The following is a 17,922-nucleotide window of genomic DNA, read 5'->3' as shown; positions in this document are numbered from 1 at the left end:
CCTTTATACAAATATGTCTATTGCTCTTTCTCAAATATTATGAGCTCATGGTGTCAATATGAAGCTTTAAAATATGTTTCTTTCCCACATCAGGTTGATTACAAATATTAAGAGAAAATATTTGTGTAATTATTATTTTAGGTTTTAGCAAAAGCAGCTAAAACAATCCCTGTAATGATAATGGGCAAAATAGTTTCTAAGACAACATATGAATTTTATGAATATGTAACAGCATCTATTTTGTCCCTAGGAATGTTATTTTTTATGCTCAACAGTGGAGATGAAAATAATGGTAAAAAGTGTATAGTGCATTTACATCATTTAAAAAAAATGTTGTTTTAGGCTCGAGAACTACAACATTCTTTGGTATTTTACTCCTTTGTTCCTACGTTATATTTGATAGTTTTACATCAAATTGGCAAGGAGTACTTTTTAAACAGTATGGAATGAGTTCATTACAAATGATGTGCGCAATTAATTTATTTTCCTGCACTTTTACAGCGGTATCGTTACTACAACAGGGAAGTTTAATTAGCTCCTTTAATTTTATGACGCAATTTCCAAAATTCTGTTTTGACTGTGTACTGTTATCAGTTTGCTCGGCGGGAGGTCAACTATTTATATTTAAAACAATTTCCACGTTTGGCCCTCTTGTCTTTGCCATTATAACAACAATAAGACAGGGTTTCTCTATACTACTCAGTTGTGTAATTTATCATCATAAAATCAGTTTATTCGGTGTATTCGGAATTTTTCTGGTATTTCTGAGTATATTTTTGCGAATATATTGCAGCTATAGAATTAGAAAACGCAAAAAGCCAATCGTCGGTTAACGTTTATATATGAAATACATGACGCACATTTTATTGTATTTTATACGATAGAAAAAATATAGTTCCTTTGACAAGTATTACAGTCTTTTTATTAATAATTAATTGAGGCATTTTCTTATATTATTAAAAATCAAACATCTTTTTCAAATATTTAATAGAAATTAATTGCAAAATATATATAAAAAACAAATCGAGCATACCTGATTCAAGAATAAAGGTCAGTATGAGTTATATAGGTGTGTAAAATACAAAAAATATATATATATCAACAGTACAAAAAAATATAAATAAAAAATAATACAATCTTAATAGCCTCTCAATTTTTCATCATAAGAAATATTATAAATCAACTTAATGACTTTTTGAAAAAAAATTAATATAGAAACTGATTTAAAACATTCATCATTGTATATCTTACGTTTTCTTTTTAAATTTTTACATAGCCAACAATAAGTAATTTTGTGTTCAAAATTAATAATGTATAGCCTAAACTTTTATTGGGTTTAATTGTCACTGGTAATTTGCAATTATTTGTAAAACACGCTCAATTTAAGGAACTACTTTTAACAATTTATCAAATAAATGTATGGATGCATGCACTTTTTGATATCTCTCTTTAAAAAAGTCTCGATTGGTGAACTGTACAATAATTACAAAAATATATACACAATTAGTTAACTGACGATGAGATTATTTTGTAATAGTACCGTAAAATTTTGCTAGGTTTTTTTAATAATACCAAGCCCAACAAGGCTATCTTTCTCTTGCTCTGTTAGAAAATCTTTGTATCTTTTAAAATAATTAGTACCGCAAAATTGCTTTAAATAATCAGTCAGCAGATCACTAATAGACATTTTGTATATGGGATCTTTAAACTCTAGGGAACTAAGTTCTTCACTGTCAGAATCTTCTTCGTCAAATGTCTCATCGTCACTTTCATGTCCATTTAAACTTACGAAATTATCCTCTGAAGTCTGCAGAAATATGATAGAATTTTAAACTTTCACATTGCTGCTTATATTACAATTGTCAAATCTAACTAAATACCGAAAACAACGGAAAAATATTTTTTAATATCGCGGTTACATACTGAAATAGATTTTCATTAAGTTAACTTACCTGACCAGAAACATGAAAAATTTGATTAGATTCCAGCAGATGTAACTCAAGGCACAGCAATTGAACTAATGTTTTGAATATATGCATCAGCAAAGGTATTTGCCTTACTCTGGAAATCCCCGAGCGTGAATTTGGTGTTTCCATTATTATTATCGAATTGCTTAAATTCTCCCCCTGAACGGTAATATTCGATAACCTTTTATCGTTCGATACCAGCGAATGTTCAAGAATTTTAGCTAAGGCCATTATGCTACAATATAAACCTTTAAATTCTACTAAACTTCATTCTTTTGCAATATACCTACTTCAGACGAAGTTCAAATTTTCCGTAGTAAACATATGGTTTCGACAACCATTTATTCAAGACGAAAACCAGCGCACTTTCGCCTTGTGGACCTGGTATCTGATTTAAAAATTCCATCGTATCCTGCATATTGTAATAAAAGAGATATGCAAATATCACAATTAAATGCTCCTCCATCAACGTAGTTCTTTGCATCTTACTTAAGACCGAACGAAGTAAATAATCGATATGTGAATTAAGAAGTGTGCCCAAAGTATGCATCGCAGTTATACATAAACGACCAATTTGTTTGCACGCAAGGACCATTTTTTGAGGATCCAATATATGCTTAAGAATGTCTATGGTATAATCTGCACCAGTACGACCCTCCCCATCGACAAAATTATAAATTTGGGAAGACGCTTTTAACAAAAAATTACGCAAACAATTCGTTCCACTCTAAAATAAACAAAAATTAAATAATTACACTGATACTGAAAACAAAATATATTCTAATACAAACACGAACCTGCATTACTGTAGTGTCGTTTACATAAAGTATGCATTTATATGTCGCCATAAAGCCCTGATGTAATAAAACTTCGCTAAGAGGCAAGGGGGAGTTAATAACAATAATCCCTAAAAGTTCTAAGGCACATGACTGTGCATTGTGAATGGTAACTGAATGGTTAACAGGATGATGTGTACTCAGGCAGTCAAAGATAATAGGAAGTATCGTTTCTTGTGTTTCATTGACTGTTTCTTCATTCAAACACAAATACTTAACTATTGTCTCACAATTGTTTAAAATATAATGGTAACTTAGGTTCTTCCAAAAACATCCAACACTTAAATTTACTAAGTCACTTCTCATTTGTGTTACAAACAAAGGGTCCCGCTAAAATTCAGAACTTGAATTTAAAAAAAATCGTAATAAATCAATTGCATGTTATACCTTTATTATATTAATTATGCCCCTCAAACCAAGTTCTTGAATTGGTTGAGAAACAAGAGGTATAGCTCTATTAAGTCCTGTAATTATTGCCTGCCTGAGTTCCAAAAGATGCCGTGTTACAACCGAATCTCGCACGTTCTCTGTCTGTATTGCTACGGACCTAAAGCATGAATAATTTAAATTCCATAAAAATTAGTAAAATGTTTAAACACACCTTATAGCAGATACTTTCAGAATATGATTGTCTGAATATAAATTGTTAATTATATGAGGTATATATGTCTCCCAAATATCGGAAGTTATTATGGGGCTAAATTGAGCAACGACTAACATAATTCGCCCTTGAAGAACCCAAGAAGGGCATCGCTGAAGAATCTCAGCCCATTTAGTGAGGTAGTTATTGATATCAAAACTGGTGTGTTCAAGTTTAGTTAGTTTAATTACATAATTGCTTATAGATCCTAAACCGTACATCAGGCTCTCCATAATTCTCCAATAATACGATTCGTTCATATCACCTGCTAGTACCATATGTCTATCTACAGCAGTAGCTAGGGCATTTGCCATATAGTTTTTCTCCATATCATATGTCAGCAACTAAATATATACAACATATAGAGAATTTGTGTACCTATTAACTGGTTTTTTTCTACTTTTTCATCATTATCTACGCTATATTTAGATAAAAATTTACCGTTAAAAGACATCGCGCATCATATCGCACATCATGGTCCAACCTTCCCTCTTCTATATCGTCAGCGACAAATTCTTCTTCAGTTTTCCACTTTTCTTCAGTTTCTGGAGTAACAGCCATAAATATGAAGAGATAATGTAAAAAATCGTATAGTGAATTTGAAATACAAACACCTTTCATAGTAGTTACAAGTGTTTGTATTAAATTAAAAATGCCGTTTATTAATTTAAAAAACAGGGGTTTTCCGTTGGTATTTTCCCCTACATCTCGCGGAACATCTAAAGTCAATGATAGTATTTGAACATAAGCTTCTCCACAACGTGAAAATATTTCCCAAATACTTGGTAAAAGGCGAACAATGGTATTTTGTGTTATTTCTGTTATTTGATATAAAAGTAAAGTAAAAGTTTTAACTATTTGAGATTTGAGTCTAAAATCGCTTTTTGGACTATAGGCTGAAATTAGCTGTGCACTGAAGAGATTATAAAATTTATCTACAATATTTGGTAACTCTGGACGAATATTGCTATCAGTTGATAAGACAGATACTATCTTACAAAAGACAGAGATAGCCTCAGACCGTTCAACTGTTGAGAACTTCTGTAAAAAATAAAGACAGTGTAGTTATTATTTTATGTTCGATTGATTTATATTTTAATATACTTTCTTACCTCTTCATTTTGACAAATATGATATAATCCTTCCAATGCAGATTTATAGCACAAACTAAGCTGCTCTATGCTACAAATACTAACAAAGTCATTGAAAAATTGTAGTGATCCTAAACATTCATCTAAATTAGAAGATTCTAATTTGGAGGAAATAACTTTAACTACTCCAGACCACTGCTGTGGAAAATCAAAATAAGCAATATATGCCAATGTTATGGCAACAGTATTTTGTATCACAGCTACAGACAGACCAGATGGTAATAAAGCTCTTATTTTATCTTTAACATAATCAGATACAACTGGGAGAAGAAACTCTTTCTCGTCTTTACACCAATGAATATGCACATATTGTCTCAGCAACACTGCTGCCATTTGTCGTTCTTCTGTAGCTTCATCAGAAGACAAAATAATTTCAAGCAAATAAATTCCATATTCTAAAATGGAGAGTACTGTCATATAATATAAGACATTAATGCAAATTAATGTAACCTTCTGTAACTTCTAATGCTTTATTCCTTTCCTCAGCCAAACGACGAAGTTCTGCATCAGGACTAAGCATACAACTTAATATTTCCAAAAGTGCAGTTTTTAAGGCCATTATTTAAACATATGCATAAAGCGAATTTTCCATTTAAATTAAACAGAATATAGTAATATATTGACCAGTTCCTTCGTCCACAGCACTAAAAAACATAAATTGATAACCTCTTCATATTTTGATACAGTCACTTACAATTTTTTAGGTTAAACATGCATTATATATGTCTTCCTTTCATAGTATAGCAAAGCACAAAATATCTTGTAAAACGAAAAATATAAAAACAGAAATATTATAACCGAATTATATAAAAAACGGTAATTTGAATTTAATAACACTAATAATAATAAAACATTATCTATTTCCATAGATAATTGATAGTCATTTAATAGATCTATGGCGGAGACAACGAACCAGTTGCACCATCTTACGTGTGTTATAGACAACATAGATTTAAAAAAATAAAATTCAAAAGTTTTTAAAAACTAATTTTTTGAAATTGACTTTTGGGTACTCAATCGCTCNCGCTGTTCCTTAAGTACCTCATTTATTTTAGGCTAAAATTAGATTATTTGTAACTTAAACATTAATTTAAAATTTTTGCTCATACTTCTACAACTCTGAAGTCTTCTATACTATTAAATTTGGATAGATACTTTTTTAAAAGAGGGTCAACTTGTAAATTAGCACTGTATTTATATTATATAATTATAAAAAATATTAATACGAAACGTACATATTACATCAATTTATTTCGCTAAGAGGTATATTTTACAAAATAGGTCTTTTTAATTACTTTAACAAGTGTCTACAGGTTAAGAGGCAAGGAGTACTATAGAGCCAACAATACTATTAAGTGTCCAATACTTGTACACGCAAAACTTTTCGAAAGTCTATTGTCTAGCGGTCAACCTTTCAACATCTAAGGGCACTTTTAATGAAAGTTTTTAGATTAATAATTTATACAGTTCAATATTTAACATAATAATTTAAATAATATAACACTGTAATACTCTATTTACAAAAATGAAATATCCATGTAATTAACTGAAAATGCTGTTTGAAACAATATCACAATCCTAAAGGTCCACCAAAAGTGGCAATAACAATTCTACATGAATTCTGTGACTACTACTTCGAAATGGTAGGGGATTTTACTCTGTAACATTAACAGTGATAGTTTTCCCTTTAGGATCATCAAAACGGTCCATTGTTTTAATATCAAAGATAAATATTAGACCAAAAGTCATTATTAAGACTAAAATAAATGTAACAAAAAGACCAGACCAAATTGGAATACTTGTAAATCCAACACAGTTGTAAGGATCCCCAAAAGATCCACTATTATTAGAACCAAAAAATGGTTGAATCTAAAAAAATTATATAAATATAAGACCCTGCTTTCAATAAAAAATTTAGTTTAACCACAGAACAATAACACAAATTAGCAGAATAACTTTACCTGAAATCCTGGTAAACTTAAATTGTAATTTTGATTTGTATATTCATAAAAAACAGAATTATTGCAAGCATATGAAAAGCCAGTTGGGGCATAAACATCTTTAACAGCTAAATCACTTTCTGAACCACTAGAAACAACTGTTAAATTGTTCAAATACCAATAACCACTTATTAACTCAAAGAAAAACCTAAAATTACAAAATCAGAATATGCATCAGCAAAATTATATATCATTTATTACGTTATAGTTGTTGCACTTCCTGTTAATGTAGCAACTATTGTACTATTACTGACTTGGTCACTAAAACTACTGCCGGCTGAGATGGATGTTCTAAAATCAGATAGTGATTATACAGAAAAATAATACAGAGAAGACATACACTTGGTCGTTAGCATAAAAAATTATGGGAGAATTCACATAGAGAATAGTATTGTTTGTTTTAAATACAATACGTGTATCAGCTTCTCCATCTTCAGTAGCCCTTACTTTTCTGTTCAATGCCTTATCTTCTGATGAAATCTGAAAAAAGTTTCTTTAAAAACCATTCCTGTAAGAATACAAATAATTGTCTTTTACCCAAGAACTTCTCAGGGCAGTTAGAATACCGGTTACATGTTTATGGCTTTGAGCAACTTTATCATATGTTTCAAAGGCCTTTAAAGCTGAAAAACGTAATTTATCAATCAAGTTTCAGTAACATACAATGTTATAGCTACCATGGTACTTAAAGTTTTGCGAATTATCCTCTTTGTTCTGAGGGTCATCCAATCTTACAATAATGATCTTATTATTTAATAAAATATCATCTGAAAGTTTGGACAGTGGAATCTCCAGAGCAGTAGGATAAATTTGTTTGACTGCATCAACAGGATCAAGAACAAATGGGAAATAACTTATAGCATTATCATCTTTGACAGTATCCAATTTTGTTCTTGATACTTCATCTCCAGATTTCAGTGCATTAAAATCTTCTTTACTTAACTATTTGAAAGGTATAACAATTAAATTACTAAATAATATGAATAGATATCATCAATAACTTACAGAATCTTTCACAAATACTAAGAGGTGGTTATCTTCATGAAAATGTTGTAAAAGGATATTACCAAAACTTTTTGCATTAATTCGTTGTAGAGCAGGAACTAGAGGAACGTTACTACAAAATTAAATGGCATGAGAATCGTATTGCTTTTAATTTTAACCTGTTTGTCAGGTAAGTATTGTATTGGGCGTGAACTATAGGTAAATCCTTACCTATTCTTTTCCCATAAGAAGACAGGAACAACATTTTTCGTTGCAGTTACAACAAAAAATATTACAGAAACTAAAATAAAAAACGAAATGAATGTATTTTGATTCATTTTGCACAGCACTTCAACTATACAGCAGGTACAATCACAAGACTTGTACACCAGTACAGCTGATAAACAAATCACGTGAATTAAATATAAATGTCTATGGCGCCTCCATTCGCCTGCAGTATAGGCTTTCCATTATACATACGTGTACGCAGTTAAGTCTAATAATTCACAATACAGAGTTTTATTGTCATTTTTAAAATAAAATCTAATTTAAATAGGAATTATTTATCAGAATGATAATTTTACTGTATACAATATTTAATTATACGAAATAGAAGAGAACTTTTAAATTTTTCTTTTATTTTGTTAATTCATTAGAGCTAAAGACGTAAATCACAGAAAATAAACCATGAAGAAGGAAAAGAAGAACAGTCATCCATGGAACGAAAAAAGTTCGATAATTCAATATTATATTTTCGACTACATACAAAACATTTAAAGGACAAATAAGATTTGCTATCTTGTATCATACTCAAAAAAGTGCAGTGCAGTTAATAATTGTAAAGTGGCAAGAAGTTTATGAATTGGCCCCCCCAGCATTTTTGTGTATGCCAAGATATTCTCATATATGCAGCATCTCTTAGGCCTTGATTTGTCTTATATTAAAATGGAACATTTTGTTAATAAGCATCAGAAAATCCCTTTTGCACAAACAAGAAAATATTTCAATTTGTCACTGAACAGGTAAAACCCTGAAGAACACACTCAGGAAGGTACAAAGCCTTCCAGAATTCTGTTGATATGGTTACAATGAACTCAGAAAAGGCTCATATAAAACGAAAGCCTGACTCTACTAATAAAGATTATGCTGGATCTAGTAAGGACAACTTGACTAGTGGTTCATATCAACCACTGTCTTCTGATGAATTACCTAACTGTTTACTGTATCGTAAGGTTTGTTATCTACCAATTTCTTTCTTCACTTTCTTTCTTCACTTTCTAATGAATACTTTGTAGATGGAGAAAATAATTGAAAAAATGCAAGATGAAATAAAGGGTGTACCAGTAAAAACTGTAAAAAGTTTTCTTTCTAAAATTCCATCTGTTTTTACTGGTACAGATTTAATTATGTGGATGATGAAAAACTTGGATGTTGAAGATCAAACAGAAGCATTACATTTGGCTCATCTTATGGCAGCTCATGGGTACTTTTTCCCAATAGATGATCACATGCTTACTTTAAAAAACGACAGTGCATTTTATAGATTTCAAACACCATATTTTTGGCCTTCAAATTGTTGGGAACCAGAAAATACAGATTATGGTAATGCATTCAATACAGTAGTATCTGATATTTACTGAATTAATTTTAGCTGTGTATTTATGTAAACGTACAATGCAAAATAAGACTAGACTAGAACTTGCTGATTATGAAGCTGAAAACCTTGCAAGATTACAAAAAATGTTCTCTAGGAAGTGGGAATTTATATTCATGCAAGCAGAAGCACAAAGCAAAGTAGATAAGAAAAGGGATAAATTGGAGAGAAAAGTTCTTGATAGCCAAGAACGTGCTTTTTGGGATGTTCATCGCCCTATGGTAAATAAAATTAAATTTCCAAGTTAAAAAGTGTTATTAAAAGAATCCATTCTAGCCTGGTTGTGTGAATACCACTGAAATTGATATTAAAAAGGCTTGCCAAATGAATAAACATTCTAAAGCAAATAAATTTTTACATTTTATTTCACCTGAATCTGCTGGTACAAATAAAAGAGAATCAGTGGAAGTGATTAAAAAACAGATAGCATTCTTAAAGTCAAGACTAGAAAGGAGTAACACTAAAGTTTCAAAAATAGCAGAAATGTAACAAACTTGGTCTTACTTTTTCCTCATTGTCAATATGTAGTATTCTTTATTTCTAGGTATATTACATATTATGAGCAATATGTCGAATTTGATTATTTCTTTGTAACACAAGAATATCCAAATCCGTGGATAACTGACGCAATAGATCTTTGGGATCAAGATAAACAAACAAAAGACATATCTGCACGAAGAATAAAACGTTGGTCTTTTGGACTGCATGAATTACTTCAAGACCCTGTTGGCAGAGAACATTTTATTAAATTTTTGGATAAAGAGTTCAGTGGAGAAAATTTAAGGTCAATAGTAGTACCAGTATTTCAAACTGTTTTTAATCACCAATTTCTTTTTACAGATTTTGGGAAGCAGTTCAAGATTTAAAAGCGTTACCGCTCAGTGAAGTAAATAAAAAGGCACAAGAAATATGGAGCGAATTTTTAGCTCCAGATGCCAGTTGTCTTATAAACGTAGATTCTCAATCTTATGAAATAACTAAAAAAAATATGGAAAATCCAGATCGTTGGGTATTTGACGCTGCCGCAGTAAGCACAGGAGAAAACATCAAATAAAAATATACCAAAAGATATTATTTTCTAGGCACATGTATATCACCTGATGAAGAGTGATAGTTACTCAAGATATTTAAGATCTGATATGTATAAGGATTTCTTAAATGGGTCAAAAAAGAAGGTTTGCATATATTTATTCAGCCTTACACTTTGAGACTACTAATTTCTTTGCAGGCTTCAGTAAAAGGAATACGGTCGATTGTTTCGTTCTCTGCGCGAAAAGAAAATGCCACATAATAGATACAAACACAAAAAGAGACTGGACAATACATGTATATATGTTGAAAAATTATTAACAGGGTCTTTCAGGCATGAACCTTTTTTTAATTGATATGTATGTATTTACTCATTTTGCAGTAGAGTGAAGCCAACCGTTCGTTGGCTGTCACATGATGTACCTATTACTTTTTCAGAACAACATAACTTGGGCTCATAATTATTAAGAATAAGTAGACAGATGTTTTTTGAGAAGTTTAATCAAATTTCGAAAATTAGACATCAAAAACAGTTTAGGTAAATTCTAATAACTCGTATAAGTACCTGAAACGCCCTGTATATTGCATTTATTTAAAAATTTTTATGTAAATGCTGCAACACAAAAATTTTGACTAGTAACATAGATAGGAATTGATTTTATCAATAAAATAGAAGTTATCTGTAGAAATTAGTGATCTAAAAAGATTTAATTTTTATAGAATCTCTTTGAAACTCAAAATCAAAAATATCTTTGTAAATATTGAAAATCAAAACAAACATTTTAAAGCGTATATTATAATGATAAGTTTACTGCCATTGTTATCTATGTTATTAGCTAATACATTATGCATTATCACTAAGTATCCCCCACATTAGCTAATAACGATTATTCTACATAATGTTCATTTTTCAATAGATCTGCTAGAAATATTATTGTGATAAGATAGGCAACTTTTGATGTGAATGTTCATTTTAGATCAAAATAAAAATAAGTAATTAGTTATCAGTTATCAAAAAGAAAATTATGAAACAAGTACCTTAACTAGAGCAAGTTGCAGTTCGATTTATATATCAGGCAAAACAAAATCATAGTTTGACAATCTGTATTTCTAAACACTATTTTCCAGTTTGTACATGATACATTATTTTAATAATGTTCAGTTATAAATCGAACTGCTATACACTTTTCAGCCTTATTACTATACTTTAAAAAACACATCATATAAACAACTTACAAATATAAGACAAAACAGTAAGCAATAAACGAAAACTTTTTTACGGGACTCGACTAAAAGAGTTGATAAGTGTACACATATATCATGACGTCATTCAATAAAATATAGAATTTATTTTCTGAATTTTGAGCAATTTCAGAAACAATAGCGTAGGTCTATAAAAAAAATATTTACAACAGATAGTTAACACAAAAAAAATCACACGTATGTGACAGGAATATATATTTGTTTTCTCTTTTAAGCCTTGGAGCCCGTTGCAGAACTTTTTGTATTTTTATTTTGTATAATATCCCTTTTTTATTTTTATATATTTTTTTGTAGTATGTATAACAAAAACGCTTATCGACGAAAAGCCCTGGAGATTAAAACGTGAATAACAATAAAAAAAATTATCAAATACTACGAACACTATGAAAAGCTAATAATAAGTCAAAATATTAGTAAGTAATTCAATGCCTCCCACATACACAAAAATCGTCTGAAACGAGAAGAGAAAAACAATTTCTCAATAAAACTAAAAGCTTCATTGAGAAAATTGCTGGACAAAAGTAAAACTGTTTTTTAGCGAATAGTATGTGACTTGGGAGAATAATAAACATTAGCAAATAATGCCATTTTGTGATTAGAAACCAAAAGCGGAACTGAACTATATCGTTCAATAACATTATTAAAGAAGCAAGTTTAATAATTCATTGAAAACTTGAGGTTTTGTAATTATTATTTGTTAACTTTTATCAAGCAATAATGTTAGACAACGTTATAGTGTAAAGTCCGAAAATATACGCACAAAAAGCAATGGCACTGAACGATAAAATATTTACAAAAAAACGTACTTTAAACAAAAACTATTATTATTTGTCTTAACTAAAGTGATATACAGTTTTTCTTTGCAGAACTTGGAAGCCAATTTACTCCTCTTCTAAAGAATGAAAACAAAAAACATTACAAAAACTATGCACTAGAAGTAATTGTACAGTAATATCCCGATTTACGTGAATTAGGATACATGTTATTTTTCATCTACCTATAAATTCCAGTAAATAATTTGATATAACAATTATATTTGTGACTTGCGTAATTTTCAATTTAGGTTTTCTTCCCGACCCCAGCTATTCCTATTTTCGGGGTGTTACTGTACTTGTAAAGGATATTTAGGTCTTACCATCACCTTTCTTTTGTCTCCACGTTCCATAAGGACCATGGCCACTACGGGTGCGTCCTGAGCCTACGGAGTAAGTACGGGTTCGATTAGCTTGACGATGAAGATGACTTGATGTAGGTACACTAGAACATGGTTGAAAATCATCCCTGAAATTTACAAAAAAATTATCAGTACGTTTACATAATACATTCTACAGAGAATATTTAGTCACCTTTTCCTGGAAATATCAAATAATCGACGTCCATGTATATTTCCATCAGACTGACTAGGTCCAGCATTGGCATGCATATTACTTTCGGAAATACTTCGATTTCTTTCTTTTCTCGCAATAGCTTGTAAGCGCTGTTCCTTAAGTACCTCATTTATTTTAGGCTAAAATTAGATTATTTGTAACTTAAACATTAATTTAAAATTTTTGCTCATACTTCTACAACTCTGAAGTCTTCTATACTATTAAATTTGGATAGATACTTTTTTAAAAGAGGGTCAACTTGTAAATTAGCACTGTATTTATAGTACTTTAAGAAGGCCCAAAATTTTTCAAGTCCATATAACTGTCCGTTTTCATAATCCTTAATAGTTTCCTGTTGAAAGTCTTCATAAAGATGGGGCCTGAACTTGCATTCTAAACCATAAGAATAAAACCGAAACAAACACTCTAGTCCATATCTATAACCATTTTCAGCATCTTCGAGGGCTAACGTTCTAAATTCATTATACATTGCACGATTAAAGTTGTCTCTTAAAAAGAACGACCAAAATCTAAATAAAGTGTTCATTTCACTTGAGTGTCCACTACCAAATCGTTTTCGTTCTAAAATCGAAATAAAATAATAAGAGAACAAACACTTCTGTATTTTTACCTTTAAGACAACGCTGTTTGTATCTGTAATAAGCTTGCTGTGTGAAATTATTTTCTTTCAAAAGGGCATGAGAAGGATGATGGAAATGTGGTAACTGTTGGGGCACGCTACCTGTACTTGTAGCCAAAATTGCTTCACTAGNAAAGATTTAATTTTTATAGAATCTCTTTGAAACTCAAAATCAAAAATATCTTTGTAAATATTGAAAATCAAAACAAACATTTTAAAGCGTATATTATAATGATAAGTTTACTGCCATTGTTATCTATGTTATTAGCTAATACATTATGCATTATCACTAAGTATCCCCCACATTAGCTAATAACGATTATTCTACATAATGTTCATTTTTCAATAGATCTGCTAGAAATATTATTGTGATAAGATAGGCAACTTTTGATGTGAATGTTCATTTTAGATCAAAATAAAAATAAGTAATTAGTTATCAGTTATCAAAAAGAAAATTATGAAACAAGTACCTTAACTAGAGCAAGTTGCAGTTCGATTTATATATCAGGCAAAACAAAATCATAGTTTGACAATCTGTATTTCTAAACACTATTTTCCAGTTTGTACATGATACATTATTTTAATAATGTTCAGTTATAAATCGAACTGCTATACACTTTTCAGCCTTATTACTATACTTTAAAAAACACATCATATAAACAACTTACAAATATAAGACAAAACAGTAAGCAATAAACGAAAACTTTTTTACGGGACTCGACTAAAAGAGTTGATAAGTGTACACATATATCATGACGTCATTCAATAAAATATAGAATTTATTTTCTGAATTTTGAGCAATTTCAGAAACAATAGCGTAGGTCTATAAAAAAAATATTTACAACAGATAGTTAACACAAAAAAAATCACACGTATGTGACAGGAATATATATTTGTTTTCTCTTTTAAGCCTTGGAGCCCGTTGCAGAACTTTTTGTATTTTTATTTTGTATAATATCCCTTTTTTATTTTTATTATATTTTTTTGTAGTATGTATAACAAAAACGCTTATCGACGAAAAGCCCTGGAGATTAAAACGTGAATAACAATAAAAAAAATTATCAAATACTACGAACACTATGAAAAGCTAATAATAAGTCAAAATATTAGTAAGTAATTCAATGCCTCCCACATACACAAAAATCGTCTGAAACGAGAAGAGAAAAACAATTTCTCAATAAAACTAAAAGCTTCATTGAGAAAATTGCTGGACAAAAGTAAAACTGTTTTTTAGCGAATAGTATGTGACTTGGGAGAATAATAAACATTAGCAAATAATGCCATTTTGTGATTAGAAACCAAAAGCGGAACTGAACTATATCGTTCAATAACATTATTAAAGAAGCAAGTTTAATAATTCATTGAAAACTTGAGGTTTTGTAATTATTATTTGTTAACTTTTATCAAGCAATAATGTTAGACAACGTTATAGTGTAAAGTCCGAAAATATACGCACAAAAAGCAATGGCACTGAACGATAAAATATTTACAAAAAAACGTACTTTAAACAAAAACTATTATTATTTGTCTTAACTAAAGTGATATACAGTTTTTCTTTGCAGAACTTGGAAGCCAATTTACTCCTCTTCTAAAGAATGAAAACAAAAAACATTACAAAAACTATGCACTAGAAGTAATTGTACAGTAATATCCCGATTTACGTGAATTAGGATACATGTTATTTTTCATCTACCTATAAATTCCAGTAAATAATTTGATATAACAATTATATTTGTGACTTGCGTAATTTTCAATTTAGGTTTTCTTCCCGACCCCAGCTATTCCTATTTTCGGGGTGTTACTGTACTTGTAAAGGATATTTAGGTCTTACCATCACCTTTCTTTTGTCTCCACGTTCCATAAGGACCATGGCCACTACGGGTGCGTCCTGAGCCTACGGAGTAAGTACGGGTTCGATTAGCTTGACGATGAAGATGACTTGATGTAGGTACACTAGAACATGGTTGAAAATCATCCCTGAAATTTACAAAAAAATTATCAGTACGTTTACATAATACNTTTATGTTTAAAAATCAAAAATTTACATCTGCTTTTTAATATAGTCTTTTAAAGTGGGACTATCCAGATTATTATAACTGTTACCACCAAAATAAAACATGCCCATATATGGCATCAAAAAACCATCAGCTCTTTCATATTGTGTGTGCTGGAAAAAGAAAAAGTAAAAACTATGGTACTTTGAAATAAAATACAACATTCTGGATACTGTTACATAAGACTCACCTCTAAGTTTTCATTCCTTTTACTAGAATATTTTGATTCACTATTTGCTCTAGCATTTGATCTATTATAATGCAACACTTTTGTTCCCCTACTACGACTTTTGCCTTCTCTTGGCAAGTTTTTTTTAGGTAGTGCACTGTCACTATCTTTTGCATATGAACAGAGGTGCTCATTATCCGACATATGCACATCTGAATTGTGTCTTTCCCCTTTTTTTGGAGAATTTTCTCTTGGATTACCTTTTGCTAAGTCTATCTCTAGTGGTACCCATTTCTGTTTATTAGTTTTTCTTTTTTTATCTGAAGAATCTTCTTCATGTTCAGCTACAGAACCTTGTTTTGATGCAAGGCCTTTTTTCTGAAATGAGAGCACAAAACAATATAAAAGTGTATTAACTTTTATAAATATGTATTAGTAAAATATACCTCAAGGGTACGTAATAAGCTTGCTGTGTGAAATTATTTTCTTTCAAAAGGGCATGAGAAGGATGATGGAAATGTGGTAACTGTTGGGGCACGCTACCTGTACTTGTAGCCAAAATTGCTTCACTAGGACTCGCATCAATACTGCTACTGTAAATACAATCGTTTAATTACAACTATGTTTGAGGAAAATATCATAAACAAAAATTAATACCCTATTGAGGATGTTCTATTACGATGTTCTTTAACATCCATTACCCAGCCGACATGATGTTCAATAGGAGGATCGTTTGAGTGTCTAGTTTTCCTCTTCCTGGGAGTATGAGGATCGGGCGTTTCGTCTTTTTTAACGGCATAAAATCGGGGCGTATTTTTATGAAGAGCATCGTGCTTTTTCTTGTAAGATTTCTGGGGTACTGAGGACTTTTCTTTAGGAGACGATGGCTGTATGATCTAAAGAAAATTATGATTGAAATAACTTCTGAGGTAAATGTAGTATAACATACAGTTACAGGTGGTGGTGGTGGAGGAACTTCGGGATTTGGCTTGTGTGGCGCAGGAGGGGCAAATTTTTTGAACGTTTCTTGGCTTATAATATTCACAGTCCTGTAACTATTACTTGAAACTCGGTCCTTAAATAAAACAGTAGGATTAATTAGTGTCTTAATTAGTACTACCAAAATGTTCTTACATAGTCATAGTCGTTCCATAAATCTTCCTCATAATAGTAGAGGCCATCGTTAATCGCTTGTTCTAAATCTTGTGTCATCTTCACTCTAGTTGTCCAGTCCCCCGTTCGATCATAGCCTTCATGTTTAGGAGCTCTTGTAGATGGTGTTTGAGTAACAATAATAAGTTTACTGATATCTCGATCACTGACATCGTCTTGGTCATCATCATCCCTAAAAAAATCAGTTAAAGGTTTTTAAAAACATATGACAATAAAAATATACCAATCGCTGCTAAATGTATTCTGCCGACCGGCTGGAACTTCTGCGTCGAGTTCTTCGTCAAAATTAAACTCCAATTCTTCCTTTTCAATTTTTAAATCTTCCCTACGACTCTCCCGGCGAACCCTATTCTCCCTATTTTTGCGTTTAACTTCGCACCAATTGTCCTCGTTAAAACTTTGAATTGTATCCGATTGTTTTCTATCGTTTAGGTCACCTTCTGAAACGATTTTTACCTTGCCATCTCCATTAAGCATCTCTCTATTATCATTTATTTCTTTATTAGTATTTTCCCTTGCTGCAGCAGTTGATTTGGCACTAGTTTTCGAAGAAGATACATCACTCTGATTATTCTCACTAACTGTTTCTTCATTTTGTATTGGTGTTGTATTAGGACCTATGTTACTATTATTATCTATACATATAAAAATTAATTAATCTGCGGAAGTTTTTAATCAGTGTACATTTCTTACCAAAAATATCCTGAGGAACAAATTCGGGTACAGTTGGATTTAAATTATCATTGTTTTCTTTAAAATGAACTTTGGGTAATGGTGGTGGAGGAACTAACTTCTGAACATTAAAATGATCACTCTGGTCTCCTCCCTGATTTAATAAAGGCCATTTTAAAGGATCGTGTTTTGTACGAATCTAACAATAATAATTAATCATTATTAAATTATATCAAAACAGAATATAATATTTACTTTAAATCCATCACTTGAAAATTCTAATTTATCAGATGATGAAATTGCCTCGATAACGTGACTTAAAT

General features: G+C 30.6%; 5 protein-coding genes and 1 long non-coding RNA gene across 9 annotated transcripts; 2 read left to right on the top strand and 4 right to left on the bottom strand.

Annotated features, from left to right (window-relative positions):
- Positions 1-3: 3 nt before the first annotated feature.
- On the top strand, positions 4-910 carry LOC112904922 (adenosine 3'-phospho 5'-phosphosulfate transporter 1-like; the record flags this gene model as incomplete). Its single annotated transcript, XM_025976184.1, has 3 exons — positions 4-93; positions 142-292; positions 343-910. Coding segments are annotated over 3 exons (732 nt in total), but the record flags the coding sequence as incomplete, so codon positions are not given.
- Positions 911-1,265: 355 nt separating this feature from the next.
- LOC108741295 (importin-9) lies at positions 1,266-5,423 on the bottom strand. Of its 3 annotated transcripts, none has more exons than XM_018476054.2 (10): positions 5,289-5,423; positions 5,045-5,238; positions 4,556-4,989; positions 3,885-4,484; positions 3,405-3,787; positions 3,191-3,350; positions 2,765-3,133; positions 2,258-2,694; positions 1,953-2,202; positions 1,266-1,807 (listed from the first exon to the last, which is right to left on the bottom strand). In XM_018476054.2, exons 2-10 carry the CDS (start codon positions 5,151-5,153, stop codon positions 1,553-1,555), a joined length of 2,997 nt encoding a protein of 998 aa, XP_018331556.1. In that variant the 5' UTR covers positions 5,154-5,238; positions 5,289-5,423; the 3' UTR covers positions 1,266-1,552. The 3 variants fall into 3 exon arrangements, with proteins under 3 accessions (XP_018331556.1, XP_018331557.1, XP_018331558.1); XM_018476055.2 differs by having other exon boundaries at positions 1,714-1,872; XM_018476056.2 differs by lacking the exon at positions 1,266-1,807 and having other exon boundaries at positions 2,127-2,215.
- Positions 5,424-5,826: 403 nt separating this feature from the next.
- LOC108741289 (V-type proton ATPase subunit S1) lies at positions 5,827-8,000 on the bottom strand. Its single transcript, XM_018476041.2, has 8 exons — positions 7,810-8,000; positions 7,600-7,711; positions 7,272-7,536; positions 7,132-7,217; positions 6,935-7,074; positions 6,796-6,885; positions 6,556-6,742; positions 5,827-6,463 (listed from the first exon to the last, which is right to left on the bottom strand). The coding sequence occupies exons 1-8, from the start codon at positions 7,914-7,916 to the stop codon at positions 6,248-6,250; spliced, it is 1,203 nt and encodes a 400-aa protein (XP_018331543.1). The 5' UTR covers positions 7,917-8,000; the 3' UTR covers positions 5,827-6,247.
- Positions 8,001-8,066: 66 nt separating this feature from the next.
- On the top strand, positions 8,067-11,265 carry LOC108741288 (regulator of G-protein signaling 7). Its single transcript, XM_018476040.2, has 8 exons — positions 8,067-8,810; positions 8,874-9,180; positions 9,230-9,453; positions 9,509-9,717; positions 9,777-10,016; positions 10,073-10,259; positions 10,315-10,407; positions 10,461-11,265. The coding sequence occupies exons 1-8, from the start codon at positions 8,658-8,660 to the stop codon at positions 10,521-10,523; spliced, it is 1,476 nt and encodes a 491-aa protein (XP_018331542.1). The 5' UTR covers positions 8,067-8,657; the 3' UTR covers positions 10,524-11,265.
- On the bottom strand, positions 11,038-17,500 carry LOC108741263 (la-related protein 1). Of its 2 annotated transcripts, none has more exons than XM_025976189.1 (10): positions 17,151-17,500; positions 16,889-17,099; positions 16,704-16,829; positions 16,412-16,650; positions 16,281-16,347; positions 13,523-13,616; positions 13,085-13,473; positions 12,871-13,031; positions 12,666-12,805; positions 11,038-12,416 (listed from the first exon to the last, which is right to left on the bottom strand). In XM_025976189.1, the coding sequence occupies exons 1-10, from the start codon at positions 17,402-17,404 to the stop codon at positions 12,406-12,408; spliced, it is 1,692 nt and encodes a 563-aa protein (XP_025831974.1). In that variant the 5' UTR covers positions 17,405-17,500; the 3' UTR covers positions 11,038-12,405. The 2 variants fall into 2 exon arrangements, with proteins under 2 accessions (XP_025831974.1, XP_025831973.1); XM_025976188.1 differs by having other exon boundaries at positions 12,660-12,805; positions 16,281-16,344.
- On the bottom strand, positions 15,687-16,211 carry LOC108741264. The gene is made up of 3 exons (XR_001938482.1): positions 16,201-16,211; positions 15,776-16,132; positions 15,687-15,698 (listed from the first exon to the last, which is right to left on the bottom strand). It is a non-coding gene; the product is annotated as an uncharacterized LOC108741264 (long non-coding RNA).
- Positions 17,501-17,922: the final 422 nt, after the last annotated feature.

The sequence above is a fragment of the Agrilus planipennis genome, unplaced genomic scaffold (assembly GCF_000699045.2).
Source record: "Agrilus planipennis isolate EAB-ADULT unplaced genomic scaffold, Apla_2.0 scaffold199, whole genome shotgun sequence".
Lineage (NCBI taxonomy): Eukaryota > Metazoa > Arthropoda > Insecta > Coleoptera > Buprestidae > Agrilus > Agrilus planipennis.
This window is presented reverse-complemented; position numbering and strand designations above follow the sequence as displayed.

What these genes read in the sequence shown, in the direction of transcription:
- LOC108741288 (XM_018476040.2), top strand. Translation starts at nt 8,658, where the DNA reads ATGGTTACAATGAACTCAGAAAAGGCTCATATAAAACGAAAGCCTGAC. An exon ending in GTTTCAAAAATAGCAGAAAT is followed by an intron (nt 9,718 to 9,776) that starts GTAACAAACTTG and finishes CTTTATTTCTAG; the next exon opens with GTATATTACATATTATGAGC. An exon ending in GGGTATTTGACGCTGCCGCA is followed by an intron (nt 10,260 to 10,314) that starts GTAAGCACAGGA and finishes ATTATTTTCTAG; the next exon opens with GCACATGTATATCACCTGAT.
- LOC108741263 (XM_025976188.1), bottom strand. Translation starts at nt 17,404, where the DNA reads ATGCTTAATGGAGATGGCAAGGTAAAAATCGTTTCAGAAGGTGACCTA. An exon ending in TATGGAACGACTATGACTAT is followed by an intron (nt 16,830 to 16,888) that starts GTAAGAACATTT and finishes GTTTTATTTAAG; the next exon opens with GACCGAGTTTCAAGTAATAG. An exon ending in AAGACTTCAGAGTTGTAGAA is followed by an intron (nt 13,032 to 13,084) that starts GTATGAGCAAAA and finishes ATCTAATTTTAG; the next exon opens with CCTAAAATAAATGAGGTACT.
- LOC108741289 (XM_018476041.2), bottom strand. Translation starts at nt 7,916, where the DNA reads ATGAATCAAAATACATTCATTTCGTTTTTTATTTTAGTTTCTGTAATA. An exon ending in TTCTTATGGGAAAAGAATAG is followed by an intron (nt 7,712 to 7,809) that starts GTAAGGATTTAC and finishes TTAATTTTGTAG; the next exon opens with TAACGTTCCTCTAGTTCCTG. An exon ending in GCAAAACTTTAAGTACCATG is followed by an intron (nt 7,218 to 7,271) that starts GTAGCTATAACA and finishes TACGTTTTTCAG; the next exon opens with CTTTAAAGGCCTTTGAAACA.
- LOC108741295 (XM_018476054.2), bottom strand. Translation starts at nt 5,153, where the DNA reads ATGGCCTTAAAAACTGCACTTTTGGAAATATTAAGTTGTATGCTTAGT. An exon ending in AAATTTGAACTTCGTCTGAA is followed by an intron (nt 2,203 to 2,257) that starts GTAGGTATATTG and finishes TTTATATTGTAG; the next exon opens with CATAATGGCCTTAGCTAAAA. An exon ending in TTTTTCATGTTTCTGGTCAG is followed by an intron (nt 1,808 to 1,952) that starts GTAAGTTAACTT and finishes ATATTTCTGCAG; the next exon opens with ACTTCAGAGGATAATTTCGT.